A 16,998-nucleotide genomic window follows, 5' to 3' on the forward strand; every position below is an offset into this window, starting at 1 on the left:
AGACTCGATGGATGACTAACGGACGTTGCGTGGATTATTAAAAAAAAGTTCACGGAGCTTTGGTGGACGACTAAGCGACGTTGCATGGATCAATAATAAAGGATTCATGGAAGATGGATGGATGAAATATATAATTCTAAATAAAAATAATATCAAAAATTGTAAAAAAAAATTATGTTTATTGAAGATAAAATTACAAATATTATTTGATGCTTAAAAGACCAATATTCCTTTAAAGTTTGCAGCAACTGATGAAAATAGCATACGCACTTGTGCCAATGATAAATTTCAATTTCAGAAATTTATACTAATATAGATGCTTGTTGAATTATCAGCTGCGGCAATCTTTTTCTACAAATAAGAATTTATTATTACATACATAATTTAGAAAATTATTATATATGATCGATATTCAGAGTTTGATCTCACTTTAAATCGTTTTATAAGTACATATAAATATATATATATATATATATATATATACGATTTTTAAATGGCCGCGTATTAGTTTTTTAAAACTGTTTAAGATCTTAAATTGAGAACAAACTTATGAATATCGGATCTATTAATTTATATATAGACTTGTTTACATTGATATCTGAAACATATAATTAAAATCTTTTAGTATATCGTATCATGAAAATGGTTAAGACACGATAAACGAAAGAACAAACAGAAAATTGTATTCAACATAACGAATAAAGAGCGAGCGTTTCATATCATATGTTTTTTATATATTCTACACATTAAACTGTTCCTTATTTCGTTCATTGTGTCTGACTCTTTTAATTATTCTACAGCACACATTCTATATCAATGTTTGCGCTAAATGCACACAATGAGATTTTCCGTTTTAGATCGTAAGTGATCCAGTAAATGTACTAAAATTGCAGTATGCAGCGAATTTAATAATTTATTAGAGCGCATTGCATCTAGTACGAAAAATCGCATCATGTGCCATTATTTTTAATAATAGAAAATTGATGACAAATATAATGTCTAAAAAGGAATTAATCTTGTGAAAATGGTCATGCAAGCTTCATTTAAGTGATGAAAAGCGAATGTTAAAGGTAAGTAGACATATACATTTATATAAAATATATAAACATGATATGTATATATATATATATATATATATATATATATATATATATATAGTCTTCCCGTAAAAAGTGTGAAGTTATATATTTTAATGTTATTTGACGTTATTTCCAATACCTTGAAAGTTAAATTTTTTTTACAGATTGCCTCAGACTGGCGATATAAGTTATTGAAAACTTTATATAGCGCATCTCATCATTGGCAATACAAGAAAAGCTGAAAAAAAACTAAATAAAACATGTAAAAAGCAGTAAGTTAAATATGTATATGTAAGTATATAATTCAAAAATAATATGTCAAAAGTATTATTATAGATAGTTGAACGTGACCAGTAAAACCTTACACATAATAATAATAATAATAATAATATTAATAATAATAAATATACCATAAATATAATATACCTTAAATATAATATAATAATAATAATAATAATAATAATAATAATAATAATAAAATATACCTCTCATACCTTTTGATATTGTTAAAATACCTTTTTTCCTCTTATATCTTTCCTTACTTTTTCCTTTCTCAATTAATCCACGGAACCGTCTTCACCTTGTGCTTTCCGTTTCTCCTCATTTTGATGTCTCGCTTTTGAATGTCGGAACCATTCCATAATCCTTCGCTGAATTTTGCCATGGTCAGTATCTGGGACATTCTGAAGTACGCAGCCTGCACAAACATTTTTTACATTTTAACTTTTTTTTTAAATATATATACAGTGCGTCGTGGTATTTCATTGTATAATTACTTTTTAATTAATATAAAAATTGGAAATATTATTTAGTTAAATTTGTACAATAATAATGTGAAAAAAACGATAACTTGTTATATATCTCGAGAATTGAAATTAAATTAATCAGAAGTTTTGTAAATTTGATACAGTTAATAATCACATCAAAATATATATTAAAAGTGTATATATTAAATAATGTATATATTATAAAATGACTATATATTTTCTTTATTTATATGTCAATATATGTATACTTGTAAACGTTTCTTAATTGTTTACAAAAATTTTAATGTATAAATACTACTATGTAGTACTTACTAAAAATCACTTTTATTAATTCTAATTTGCGTAGTGGTTCCTTTCCGCATCGACCTTCCCAATTGAACTTTTCCGCCAATTTATTGGAAAATAATTTATATAAAGTTCTCTTTACGGCATCAATGACGTTGGTACCTCCGATGGATTTGATGTATGCGCGCTGTAAATTAGTAAAGTAACATATAATTTTATTATATAGAATGTAAGAGAGAGAAGAAGAGAGAGAGAGAGAGAGAGAGATAAGTGTGTGTGTGTGTGTGTGTGTGTGTGTGTGTGTGTGTGTGTGTGTAATATAATTCTCGAATTATCTTCTTTCAAATTCCCAATTTTTAATCTTTTAGGAAAAAAAAGAGAAAAATTTTTTATACTTATACGTTTAATATTTTAAGTAAAATTCTTTTGTTAAAATCTTTATAATATTTAATACTATAATAAAATGTAAAATTATATGTGTTAACTTACTAGCGCAACATTATGTTGAGAATCACGATGTTTCAAAATCTCCTCCACCTCCATTAATTGTTCTGTAGTTTCTAACGGAAATCTGGTCTCAACATCTTCAAAAGAAACCTCCGTATTCTTGTTCGCTTCTGTTTCCGTATTTGTCTTTTTGACCAAAATGTCCAACAAGGAAAGTGATTGCCTCATATCATATTTAATGAAAGCTATTTCTCTCGTTAATCTCTTCAAATAGTCCACTGTAAAAATATGAATAGCATTATATTTAATAAACAAATAAAATACATATATATGTTGTATATACATAACTTTATCATAATTTAAACATAAAATTCCAAACATCATTATACGTTGCTTTGTAAAAAAAAAAGAAAAAGAAAAAGAGAAAAATCAAATAAAAATAGTTTTAATTTTTTATATTTTAATTTCAAGTTTATATTTAATATATTATTAGGATCCTCTAAATTCTTATTGTTAGAAATATTTTTATTTCGGTATAAAATATTTTGCTCTTTATCCAAAATAATATATAAAAAAATTTTTAAACATTTTAAATTAATTTTTTATTAATACATGCTATATTATCTTTTCGCATATTTGTTATTGTAAGTTATATAATATTATTTAAAAGTATTGTATATATTATATAAAAATATAAATAATGATAATAAGTTCGAATATATTTGTAAATGTTAAAAATTAGATGAGTAACTGAAACATTTAATGTCTCTATTATTTTAAAATATGGAGAATATTTTTACGTATAAATAAATATTTCAGAAATAGTAAGTTACAGTCGTAAAATTTTTATTTTATCATGCTTAAAATAGAATTATTTAATTTTTTTAATAAAAATTATTATTACACAAAATGTATTATATCTGATAAATATTTACTTACCAATTGCGTCCTGTGAAGATTGATGATTTAAATGATCATCTATTTTCTCTCCTTGTTTCATTTTACAGCTGCTTCGATCATTTTCTTCTACTTTATCATCCACATGCTGATTTGGTATATTCTTTTCATTTTCCTCTTCTCTTGCATATGCAGCACTGCTATGCGCTTTTTCATTACGATTATCCACATCTACGTATAAAATAAAAATATATTATTTAGTATTCATTTAATACTATATCATTATTAGTACATGAAGTAAAAATTATTAGAATAAAAAAATGAAAAATTTTTCACAAATTATGTTCAAAGACATGACAAAGATTTTAGAAAATATATTCCATGTATATATGTATTGGTCATAAAAGTTATGGTACAAAAACAAAATTACTAATTAATATATACAAAATATTGTGCATGTGTGCACACGCATACATATTAATAATTGTGAGTGTATGTTTGTACAAAATTTATAATAAAAGATAAACAATGAATCAATTTACATATATGTTTTACGAAATAATTGTTAATATTTTACTTATTAATATTTTAATATATTGTTAAAATGTTATATTTATTATATATAATGGTATATTTATATATTTTTATTTTTTAATTTTGATGTCAATATTAATATTGATATCTAAAAATTATGTATAACTTTTTAAATTTACATTTACAATAAATAATTATAAATATGAAATATATATATAGACCAATACATATATATAATTATGCAATTATTACAAAGAGATTTAACGAATATACCTTGCGAAAATGATTGAGAGTTCGAATTTGAGACTTTTTGCTTCGTTTTGTTTGACTCGCTGTTTCTTTTCATAGATTTCCCAGAATATGTAAGGGATGAATATGAAGGGATTTCATCTGTATCATGCAATCGTTGACCTTTAATACAAAATAAAACATGAACGTAAAAAATGTAAAATATAAATTTCTCTCATAAATAGATATAATATTAAATATAATATTAGATTTTATGTACTTACGTTTTGGAGAAGATGGAGGAGATGATAAAGTTGTGTCTGCGCATGATTCGTCTTCGCTTTCGGACGAGTATACAACTCTTTTCGCTCTCATTTTTCTGTAAGACCTCGCTTCCTTGTCAGTATCCAAGTCTGATGTATAGATTGCCCTTCTTGCTTTTTCATCGGCCTTTTGTAAGGATGCTGAAAATATTTTAAATATTATTAGCAAATATTACTAATACGAAAAGATAAGATAAAGAAAATTAAAAGCGATTTTATTTATACTTACGATACTCGCCAAAAATCCGTTCAATTTTAAAAGAAGACCAATCAGAAGCCGGCGGTTCCTCTTTTTCAATTGCCTTCCGAATTCTCGAATCTGTCTTATAATGTGAAGGATATTTGCAAAAATCCTTACTTTGCAGCCACATTTTCGGTATTACTTGGATACCATCAGAGAATTCCGCGACGATAAATACTTTATTCGGCATTTTTCTAGAAATCTTAAATTATTTGTTATTAGTACAGTATTATATAAACACGCACACACATATACAAAATATCTATTCAAATATTTGCACAAAAAACCTATTTCTTGTATATAGATTATGTATATATATATTTAAAATTTTATAAAGCATAATAATAATTTATATATTAAAAATTATAAGTGTGCGGTGCTTATTAGCGGTATTATTGCAAAAATTCTTTCATTATCCTTTTTTGTATATGGTAATTTTATAAATTTATGATTAATTTTATGCAAAGGCCAAACTTGAAGAGCAGATAATTTACTGACTTTAAATATACCCAAACGGACAGAACTACATGGATAATGATAAAGTTCCTCAACAACTTGAAATTTACGACCTATTACAACGTAATTGCCTTCACTCGAGGTAGCAATATTTTCTAAACAGACGATATCATTTTCTATAAAACAACAATTATCAGCAGAAGACTTAATTGAAATAATAAAATGAGGAAATTCAATCTTTGAAAATTGTGGACTAAAACAACCCGATATCAATGGTCCTTTTTCGTGTGGAGCTTTTACATTAATTTTTGAAATATTTATATTGTTAGAATTGTTTTTACAAAAACTCATCTCCGCATAACAATTACTAATTTGCTGTAATGGTTTATCCGATTTTCTTAAAATAGATTTCAATTCTTTCATAAAATTTTCGAACGGAAAAGCACTAAAGGTGTCTAATGGTCCAAATTGTCTTACGCAATCAGTTATATGTAAAAGTCCGTGAATATTATAGGATGCAAATTCAGATCCGTAAATTTTAATAAAGCACTTAACAAAATGTTTCATTAATTTATCTGCATATTCAATATATTCGACTGTACTTTTCTGACATAAAATGCGAACAGCAATGTGCAAAGTGAGGAAATTGGAAAAAATATCAGAATTCAATTCTTTTTGTAATATAACAGGACCGGTATATAACAGAAATTGTCTCAATTCGGTTGCTTTCCACTGTGCAATATCTTCTATTTCTCGTGGCCTTCTTGCAAATTCTTTAGGAATAAAATGTCTAATGTTAAGAAGAGATTTGGAAACATTTTTTATTTTACGCGAGGTTAAACATCTAGTTTTTAGAGGCCCACTTATCCATAATTTTATTAACTTTTTAACAACGCCAATACATATTAGATGCATATAATCTAATGGTATATGAGATACAATGCCAAAATTTGAAATATTTAATAGAATAGAATGACCAAGATGATGTTCTTCTTGAATTTGATTAGAAAAGCTATCGTCTGTTCTCATTTGATAATCAAAACTAGGAAAACAAACTCTGTTAGCGATAAAATCGCCTTCAATTGTACATTTCGAGCAACTAAAATAACCCGTATGTCCCTTAGTAAGGGTAATAAAAGATTTTGCAGGGGCATCACATATGATAGAGTGTATTAATACTGAAAATGTTGTCCCGTTATAAGTTACGCCTTTATTAATTAGATTATTGATATCATTTACAAATTGTTGTAGAAATTCATTCGCATCCGCTGGTTTAGTTTTACCGAAATAACAACCGATAAGAATTACTTTCTCGTGAGGCATAATTCGACCTAAAATGGGCCATAATTGATTTGAATTTGATCGCGATATGGGTAGACCGTCGATACCAATTTGAATCTGAATAAGAGATGAAACCGGTGTATTCTTGTTTCTAGATAAGAATTGGAGAATGCCATATTCAATACCAAAATGACAATATTGTCCAGGAAACATTTCAGTAATAACGGAAGATTGTGGTGTGCGTAATAATGTCTTGGCACATTTTGGGAAATTGGAAAAAATTGGATGTATTGTTCTCAAACCGGATAATAAATTCGACAAAGCTACATGAGAAATACGATGCGTAATAGCCCATTGTACTAAAAATGTCTTAAAATCATCATTTTCTTTCTCTAAATTATTATCCTCATCTCTTATATTGTCCTTAATTGTTATAACATTATTCTCTCGATCTAAAGACACGTTATTGTTTAAAAAAAAATCATATGCGGAAATGTTCGTTAAGTCGGAAAATGGTATTGTTTCTTGTTTCTCAATTTCGGAAATAACGCGATTAAAATTGACAATCTCGTCATGATCATCATTATCCGAGACAGAATTATTTATAATTATGCTCGAATTGGTTGTAGAGTTTTCATTAAATAGAGCAAATAATTCGTCGCTCTCTTCTCGAATTAATTTACGGCGATATCTTGTCGAAATATCTTGTTGAAATAATTTACGCTTTGGCATAGTCGATTGTTAGTTAATTATTTCTATGTAAAATCTATATAAAAATGTATACACAATATTTACTATATTTAAAATAAAAACTGTGAAATAAAGATTAAAAGATACTGATACTTGCGTTTTTTCGATACTTATTCTCTCGTTGCTGATCACGCAGGAACGTGTGCCTCAGTAGACAGGAATAGATTTTTCGATTGCTAGAAAAAAATTGCAATAAAATATATATAAAATAATTAATAAAAGTAAAACGCATATATGGCACATGTGCTAACATGTCTAGAAAAATTCGTACATGTCGCATATATCTCGAAACTTTTGACTCTAATATTCTTTATAAAAAATTAAATATATTGGAAATTATTCATATATATATATATTACTTTCTTCTCGATGTCCTAAGGACGTTTGTATATTCGTCACATAAAGATGAGCGTTGCGTAGGATTAATTTACGGCGGCACCTCTTTGAAATACGCGACAGAAATTTAAGCATGCTTCGGCATGGTTTATTCGATGTATTTCAATATTTCTATATTTCACGTAAATATGTACTACACTCGAATAAAGTCTACATTGAATAAAAATTAAAGATTCTACTTACTTTTCCTTTCTCGAAAATCTTCGTTGTCCAGTAGCTCGTATAATAACGTTTGCCGCTGAATTAAAAGCTCTCGTTAACATCCAACACGCTCGACTGACGGGAATAGACTGGTCGTGAGAGTCGTTGTCCTTTATCTCGAAAAGACAAGTAATACGCGATACGACAAAAGTAAAGCCCCTCCTCCCGCAGCAAAGGTTAGGCAGTTTATGTAGCCCCGTGCTAAAATTGGTTCATCAATTAAATGAAATATATTATAATTTAATAATTTAATTAAATTATTATACAAGTAGTGCTTAATGCAGCATATTTTATTTGATTGAAATAATTTTAAAAATTTGCTAATTTTAGCCGGTACAAAACGGGGCTATGCGCAAATAATGTACGTACGTACCTAAACTGCCTAACCTTTGCTGCGGGAGGAGGGGCTTTACTTTTGTCGTATCGCGTATTACTTGTCTTTTCGAGATAAAGGACAACGACTCTCACGACCAGTCTATTCCCGTCAGTCGAGCGTGTTGGATGTTAACGAGAGCTTTTAATTCAGCGGCAAACGTTATTATACGAGCTACTGGACAACGAAGATTTTCGAGAAAGGAAAAGTAAGTAGAATCTTTAATTTTTATTCAATGTAGACTTTATTCGAGTGTAGTACATATTTACGTGAAATATAGAAATATTGAAATACATCGAATAAACCATGCCGAAGCATGCTTAAATTTCTGTCGCGTATTTCAAAGAGGTGCCGCCGTAAATTAATCCTACGCAACGCTCATCTTTATGTGACGAATATACAAACGTCCTTAGGACATCGAGAAGAAAGTAATATATATATATATGAATAATTTCCAATATATTTAATTTTTTATAAAGAATATTAGAGTCAAAAGTTTCGAGATATATGCGACATGTACGAATTTTTCTAGACATGTTAGCACATGTGCCATATATGCGTTTTACTTTTATTAATTATTTTATATATATTTTATTGCAATTTTTTTCTAGCAATCGAAAAATCTATTCCTGTCTACTGAGGCACACGTTCCTGCGTGATCAGCAACGAGAGAATAAGTATCGAAAAAACGCAAGTATCAGTATCTTTTAATCTTTATTTCACAGTTTTTATTTTAAATATAGTAAATATTGTGTATACATTTTTATATAGATTTTACATAGAAATAATTAACTAACAATCGACTATGCCAAAGCGTAAATTATTTCAACAAGATATTTCGACAAGATATCGCCGTAAATTAATTCGAGAAGAGAGCGACGAATTATTTGCTCTATTTAATGAAAACTCTACAACCAATTCGAGCATAATTATAAATAATTCTGTCTCGGATAATGATGATCATGACGAGATTGTCAATTTTAATCGCGTTATTTCCGAAATTGAGAAACAAGAAACAATACCATTTTCCGACTTAACGAACATTTCCGCATATGATTTTTTTTTAAACAATAACGTGTCTTTAGATCGAGAGAATAATGTTATAACAATTAAGGACAATATAAGAGATGAGGATAATAATTTAGAGAAAGAAAATGATGATTTTAAGACATTTTTAGTACAATGGGCTATTACGCATCGTATTTCTCATGTAGCTTTGTCGAATTTATTATCCGGTTTGAGAACAATACATCCAATTTTTTCCAATTTCCCAAAATGTGCCAAGACATTATTACGCACACCACAATCTTCCGTTATTACTGAAATGTTTCCTGGACAATATTGTCATTTTGGTATTGAATATGGCATTCTCCAATTCTTATCTAGAAACAAGAATACACCGGTTTCATCTCTTATTCAGATTCAAATTGGTATCGACGGTCTACCCATATCGCGATCAAATTCAAATCAATTATGGCCCATTTTAGGTCGAATTATGCCTCACGAGAAAGTAATTCTTATCGGTTGTTATTTCGGTAAAACTAAACCAGCGGATGCGAATGAATTTCTACAACAATTTGTAAATGATATCAATAATCTAATTAATAAAGGCGTAACTTATAACGGGACAACATTTTCAGTATTAATACACTCTATCATATGTGATGCCCCTGCAAAATCTTTTATTACCCTTACTAAGGGACATACGGGTTATTTTAGTTGCTCGAAATGTACAATTGAAGGCGATTTTATCGCTAACAGAGTTTGTTTTCCTAGTTTTGATTATCAAATGAGAACAGACGATAGCTTTTCTAATCAAATTCAAGAAGAACATCATCTTGGTCATTCTATTCTATTAAATATTTCAAATTTTGGCATTGTATCTCATATACCATTAGATTATATGCATCTAATATGTATTGGCGTTGTTAAAAAGTTAATAAAATTATGGATAAGTGGGCCTCTAAAAACTAGATGTTTAACCTCGCGTAAAATAAAAAATGTTTCCAAATCTCTTCTTAACATTAGACATTTTATTCCTAAAGAATTTGCAAGAAGGCCACGAGAAATAGAAGATATTGCACAGTGGAAAGCAACCGAATTGAGACAATTTCTGTTATATACCGGTCCTGTTATATTACAAAAAGAATTGAATTCTGATATTTTTTCCAATTTCCTCACTTTGCACATTGCTGTTCGCATTTTATGTCAGAAAAGTACAGTCGAATATATTGAATATGCAGATAAATTAATGAAACATTTTGTTAAGTGCTTTATTAAAATTTACGGATCTGAATTTGCATCCTATAATATTCACGGACTTTTACATATAACTGATTGCGTAAGACAATTTGGACCATTAGACACCTTTAGTGCTTTTCCGTTCGAAAATTTTATGAAAGAATTGAAATCTATTTTAAGAAAATCGGATAAACCATTACAGCAAATTAGTAATCGTTATGCGGAGATGAGTTTTTGTAAAAACAATTCTAACAATATAAATATTTCAAAAATTAATGTAAAAGCTCCACACGAAAAAGGACCATTGATATCGGGTTGTTTTAGTCCACAATTTTCAAAGATTGAATTTCCTCATTTTATTATTTCAATTAAGTCTTCTGCTGATAATTGTTGTTTTATAGAAAATGATATCGTCTGTTTAGAAAATATTGCTACCTCGAGTGAAGGCAATTACGTTGTAATAGGTCGTAAATTTCAAGTTGTTGAGGAACTTTATCATTATCCATGTAGTTCTGTCCGTTTGGGTATATTTAAAGTCAGTAAATTATCTGCTCTTCAAGTTTGGCCTTTGCATAAAATTAATCATAAATTTATAAAATTACCATATACAAAAAAGGATAATGAAAGAATTTTTGCAATAATACCGCTAATAAGCACCGCACACTTATAATTTTTAATATATAAATTATTATTATGCTTTATAAAATTTTAAATATATATATACATAATCTATATACAAGAAATAGGTTTTTTGTGCAAATATTTGAATAGATATTTTGTATATGTGTGTGCGTGTTTATATAATACTGTACTAATAACAAATAATTTAAGATTTCTAGAAAAATGCCGAATAAAGTATTTATCGTCGCGGAATTCTCTGATGGTATCCAAGTAATACCGAAAATGTGGCTGCAAAGTAAGGATTTTTGCAAATATCCTTCACATTATAAGACAGATTCGAGAATTCGGAAGGCAATTGAAAAAGAGGAACCGCCGGCTTCTGATTGGTCTTCTTTTAAAATTGAACGGATTTTTGGCGAGTATCGTAAGTATAAATAAAATCGCTTTTAATTTTCTTTATCTTATCTTTTCGTATTAGTAATATTTGCTAATAATATTTAAAATATTTTCAGCATCCTTACAAAAGGCCGATGAAAAAGCAAGAAGGGCAATCTATACATCAGACTTGGATACTGACAAGGAAGCGAGGTCTTACAGAAAAATGAGAGCGAAAAGAGTTGTATACTCGTCCGAAAGCGAAGACGAATCATGCGCAGACACAACTTTATCATCTCCTCCATCTTCTCCAAAACGTAAGTACATAAAATCTAATATTATATTTAATATTATATCTATTTATGAGAGAAATTTATATTTTACATTTTTTACGTTCATGTTTTATTTTGTATTAAAGGTCAACGATTGCATGATACAGATGAAATCCCTTCATATTCATCCCTTACATATTCTGGGAAATCTATGAAAAGAAACAGCGAGTCAAACAAAACGAAGCAAAAAGTCTCAAATTCGAACTCTCAATCATTTTCGCAAGGTATATTCGTTAAATCTCTTTGTAATAATTGCATAATTATATATATGTATTGGTCTATATATATATTTCATATTTATAATTATTTATTGTAAATGTAAATTTAAAAAGTTATACATAATTTTTAGATATCAATATTAATATTGACATCAAAATTAAAAAATAAAAATATATAAATATACCATTATATATAATAAATATAACATTTTAACAATATATTAAAATATTAATAAGTAAAATATTAACAATTATTTCGTAAAACATATATGTAAATTGATTCATTGTTTATCTTTTATTATAAATTTTGTACAAACATACACTCACAATTATTAATATGTATGCGTGTGCACACATGCACAATATTTTGTATATATTAATTAGTAATTTTGTTTTTGTACCATAACTTTTATGACCAATACATATATACATGGAATATATTTTCTAAAATCTTTGTCATGTCTTTGAACATAATTTGTGAAAAATTTTTCATTTTTTTATTCTAATAATTTTTACTTCATGTACTAATAATGATATAGTATTAAATGAATACTAAATAATATATTTTTATTTTATACGTAGATGTGGATAATCGTAATGAAAAAGCGCATAGCAGTGCTGCATATGCAAGAGAAGAGGAAAATGAAAAGAATATACCAAATCAGCATGTGGATGATAAAGTAGAAGAAAATGATCGAAGCAGCTGTAAAATGAAACAAGGAGAGAAAATAGATGATCATTTAAATCATCAATCTTCACAGGACGCAATTGGTAAGTAAATATTTATCAGATATAATACATTTTGTGTAATAATAATTTTTATTAAAAAAATTAAATAATTCTATTTTAAGCATGATAAAATAAAAATTTTACGACTGTAACTTACTATTTCTGAAATATTTATTTATACGTAAAAATATTCTCCATATTTTAAAATAATAGAGACATTAAATGTTTCAGTTACTCATCTAATTTTTAACATTTACAAATATATTCGAACTTATTATCATTATTTATATTTTTATATAATATATACAATACTTTTAAATAATATTATATAACTTACAATAACAAATATGCGAAAAGATAATATAGCATGTATTAATAAAAAATTAATTTAAAATGTTTAAAAATTTTTTTATATATTATTTTGGATAAAGAGCAAAATATTTTATACCGAAATAAAAATATTTCTAACAATAAGAATTTAGAGGATCCTAATAATATATTAAATATAAACTTGAAATTAAAATATAAAAAATTAAAACTATTTTTATTTGATTTTTCTCTTTTTCTTTTTCTTTTTTTTTTACAAAGCAACGTATAATGATGTTTGGAATTTTATGTTTAAATTATGATAAAGTTATGTATATACAACATATATATGTATTTTATTTGTTTATTAAATATAATGCTATTCATATTTTTACAGTGGACTATTTGAAGAGATTAACGAGAGAAATAGCTTTCATTAAATATGATATGAGGCAATCACTTTCCTTGTTGGACATTTTGGTCAAAAAGACAAATACGGAAACAGAAGCGAACAAGAATACGGAGGTTTCTTTTGAAGATGTTGAGACCAGATTTCCGTTAGAAACTACAGAACAATTAATGGAGGTGGAGGAGATTTTGAAACATCGTGATTCTCAACATAATGTTGCGCTAGTAAGTTAACACATATAATTTTACATTTTATTATAGTAAAATATTAAATATTATAAAGATTTTAACAAAAGAATTTTACTTAAAATATTAAACGTATAAGTATAAAAAATTTTTCTCTTTTTTTTCCTAAAAGATTAAAAATTGGGAATTTGAAAGAAGATAATTCGAGAATTATATTACACACACACACACACACACACACACACTTATCTCTCTCTCTCTCTCTCTCTTCTTCTCTCTCTTACATTCTATATAATAAAATTATATGTTACTTTACTAATTTACAGCGCGCATACATCAAATCCATCGGAGGTACCAACGTCATTGATGCCGTAAAGAGAACTTTATATAAATTATTTTCCAATAAATTGGCGGAAAAGTTCAATTGGGAAGGTCGATGCGGAAAGGAACCACTACGCAAATTAGAATTAATAAAAGTGATTTTTAGTAAGTACTACATAGTAGTATTTATACATTAAAATTTTTGTAAACAATTAAGAAACGTTTACAAGTATACATATATTGACATATAAATAAAGAAAATATATAGTCATTTTATAATATATACATTATTTAATATATACACTTTTAATATATATTTTGATGTGATTATTAACTGTATCAAATTTACAAAACTTCTGATTAATTTAATTTCAATTCTCGAGATATATAACAAGTTATCGTTTTTTTCACATTATTATTGTACAAATTTAACTAAATAATATTTCCAATTTTTACATTAATTAAAAAGTAATTATACAATGAAATACCACGACGCACTGTATATATATTTAAAAAAAAAGTTAAAATGTAAAAAATGTTTGTGCAGGCTGCGTACTTCAGAATGTCCCAGATACTGACCATGGCAAAATTCAGCGAAGGATTATGGAATGGTTCCGACATTCAAAAGCGAGACATCAAAATGAGGAGAAACGGAAAGCACAAGGTGAAGACGGTTCCGTGGATTAATTGAGAAAGGAAAAAGTAAGGAAAGATATAAGAGGAAAAAAGGTATTTTAACAATATCAAAAGGTATGAGAGGTATATTTTATTATTATTATTATTATTATTATTATTATATTATATTTAAGGTATATTATATTTATGGTATATTTATTATTATTAATATTATTATTATTATTATTATTATGTGTAAGGTTTTACTGGTCACGTTCAACTATCTATAATAATACTTTTGACATATTATTTTTGAATTATATACTTACATATACATATTTAACTTACTGCTTTTTACATGTTTTATTTAGTTTTTTTTCAGCTTTTCTTGTATTGCCAATGATGAGATGCGCTATATAAAGTTTTCAATAACTTATATCGCCAGTCTGAGGCAATCTGTAAAAAAAATTTAACTTTCAAGGTATTGGAAATAACGTCAAATAACATTAAAATATATAACTTCACACTTTTTACGGGAAGACTATATATATATATATATATATATATATATATATATATATACATATCATGTTTATATATTTTATATAAATGTATATGTCTACTTACCTTTAACATTCGCTTTTCATCACTTAAATGAAGCTTGCATGACCATTTTCACAAGATTAATTCCTTTTTAGACATTATATTTGTCATCAATTTTCTATTATTAAAAATAATGGCACATGATGCGATTTTTCGTACTAGATGCAATGCGCTCTAATAAATTATTAAATTCGCTGCATACTGCAATTTTAGTACATTTACTGGATCACTTACGATCTAAAACGGAAAATCTCATTGTGTGCATTTAGCGCAAACATTGATATAGAATGTGTGCTGTAGAATAATTAAAAGAGTCAGACACAATGAACGAAATAAGGAACAGTTTAATGTGTAGAATATATAAAAAACATATGATATGAAACGCTCGCTCTTTATTCGTTATGTTGAATACAATTTTCTGTTTGTTCTTTCGTTTATCGTGTCTTAACCATTTTCATGATACGATATACTAAAAGATTTTAATTATATGTTTCAGATATCAATGTAAACAAGTCTATATATAAATTAATAGATCCGATATTCATAAGTTTGTTCTCAATTTAAGATCTTAAACAGTTTTAAAAAACTAATACGCGGCCATTTAAAAATCGTATATATATATATATATATATATATATATATTTATATGTACTTATAAAACGATTTAAAGTGAGATCAAACTCTGAATATCGATCATATATAATAATTTTCTAAATTATGTATGTAATAATAAATTCTTATTTGTAGAAAAAGATTGCCGCAGCTGATAATTCAACAAGCATCTATATTAGTATAAATTTCTGAAATTGAAATTTATCATTGGCACAAGTGCGTATGCTATTTTCATCAGTTGCTGCAAACTTTAAAGGAATATTGGTCTTTTAAGCATCAAATAATATTTGTAATTTTATCTTCAATAAACATAATTTTTTTTTACAATTTTTGATATTATTTTTATTTAGAATTATATATTTCATCCATCCATCTTCCATGAATCCTTTATTATTGATCCATGCAACGTCTGATGGATATTTTTAAAGACGTGTAATGGAGATCCAGTGGAGATATATATTACGTTTTTAATGGATTTTTATGATTTTTTTTTCATGAGTTAATCAGTTTTCTTTTCATTAAACGCTTTGATAATTATATTTATATACTTTAAATTAAAATTAATATACTTAAACTTAAATTAATTTAGACAGTTAATTTACTTAATTGTATAAAATTTATATTTATTTTAATTATTAAATTAAATTATAAAAATTTTTTAACCAGGTGTGATATAATTAATGTTTAAAATTTACTCATAAAAATAGCTAAAAAATTTTTATTTTTAATTAATTATTTTAAATTTTTAATTGATAATAAACCAATATTAATTTTAATAATATTAATTATCTACTTAAGTATTAATTATTTATATAAATTATCATCCCTAATAAATGTCTAATAAATGTCTATAAGAGATTTGTATAAGATATTTATTATAGAGGCAGAATGGATCTCTAATAGACGTCTGTCTGACTTCTACCGTGGAAGTAAACATTCCATAGTGTTATGAAGGTTTAATGGATCTCTAATAGACGTCTGATTTCCACGATGAAAGTAAACATTCCATAGAGCTGCGGAAGTTTAATGGATCTCTAATGGACGTCTCTCTAACTTCCACCATGGAAGTAAATATCTCATTGCTATAAAGCTTGAATGGATCTCTAATAGACGTCTGTCTTACTTCCACCGTGGACGTCAACGTCTCAGTGCTATGGAAGTTGAATGGATCTC

General features: G+C 26.7%; 2 protein-coding genes across 2 annotated transcripts; one reads left to right on the top strand and one right to left on the bottom strand.

Moving 5' to 3' along the window:
* Positions 1-1,567: 1,567 nt before the first annotated feature.
* Positions 1,568-4,368, bottom strand: LOC145960730 (uncharacterized). The gene is made up of 5 exons (XM_083080399.1): positions 4,283-4,368; positions 3,518-3,706; positions 2,621-2,856; positions 2,159-2,318; positions 1,568-1,776 (listed from the first exon to the last, which is right to left on the bottom strand). The coding sequence occupies exons 1-5, from the start codon at positions 4,353-4,355 to the stop codon at positions 1,637-1,639; spliced, it is 798 nt and encodes a 265-aa protein (XP_082936525.1). The 5' UTR covers positions 4,356-4,368; the 3' UTR covers positions 1,568-1,636.
* Positions 4,369-11,965: 7,597 nt separating this feature from the next.
* Positions 11,966-14,751, top strand: LOC145960774 (uncharacterized). The gene is made up of 5 exons (XM_083080475.1): positions 11,966-12,051; positions 12,628-12,816; positions 13,478-13,713; positions 14,001-14,160; positions 14,543-14,751. Exons 1-5 carry the CDS (start codon positions 11,979-11,981, stop codon positions 14,680-14,682), a joined length of 798 nt encoding a protein of 265 aa, XP_082936601.1. The 5' UTR covers positions 11,966-11,978; the 3' UTR covers positions 14,683-14,751.
* The last annotated feature ends 2,247 nt before the right edge of the window (positions 14,752-16,998 follow it).

The sequence above is a fragment of the Camponotus vicinus genome, unplaced genomic scaffold (assembly GCF_025532165.1).
Source record: "Camponotus vicinus isolate PSW18456_S1 unplaced genomic scaffold, iyCamVici1.0 SCAF_10, whole genome shotgun sequence".
NCBI lineage: Eukaryota > Metazoa > Arthropoda > Insecta > Hymenoptera > Formicidae > Camponotus > Camponotus vicinus.

Coding starts and splice junctions, on each gene's coding strand:
- LOC145960774 (XM_083080475.1), top strand. CDS start 11,979: ATGAAAAGAAACAGCGAGTCAAACAAAACGAAGCAAAAAGTCTCAAAT. Junction 12,817..13,477: donor ATCTTCACAGGACGCAATTG/GTAAGTAAATAT, acceptor ATATTTTTACAG/TGGACTATTTGAAGAGATTA. Junction 13,714..14,000: donor CTCAACATAATGTTGCGCTA/GTAAGTTAACAC, acceptor ACTAATTTACAG/CGCGCATACATCAAATCCAT.
- LOC145960730 (XM_083080399.1), bottom strand. CDS start 4,355: ATGAAAAGAAACAGCGAGTCAAACAAAACGAAGCAAAAAGTCTCAAAT. Junction 2,857..3,517: donor ATCTTCACAGGACGCAATTG/GTAAGTAAATAT, acceptor ATATTTTTACAG/TGGACTATTTGAAGAGATTA. Junction 1,777..2,158: donor ATTAATAAAAGTGATTTTTA/GTAAGTACTACA, acceptor ATGTTTGTGCAG/GCTGCGTACTTCAGAATGTC.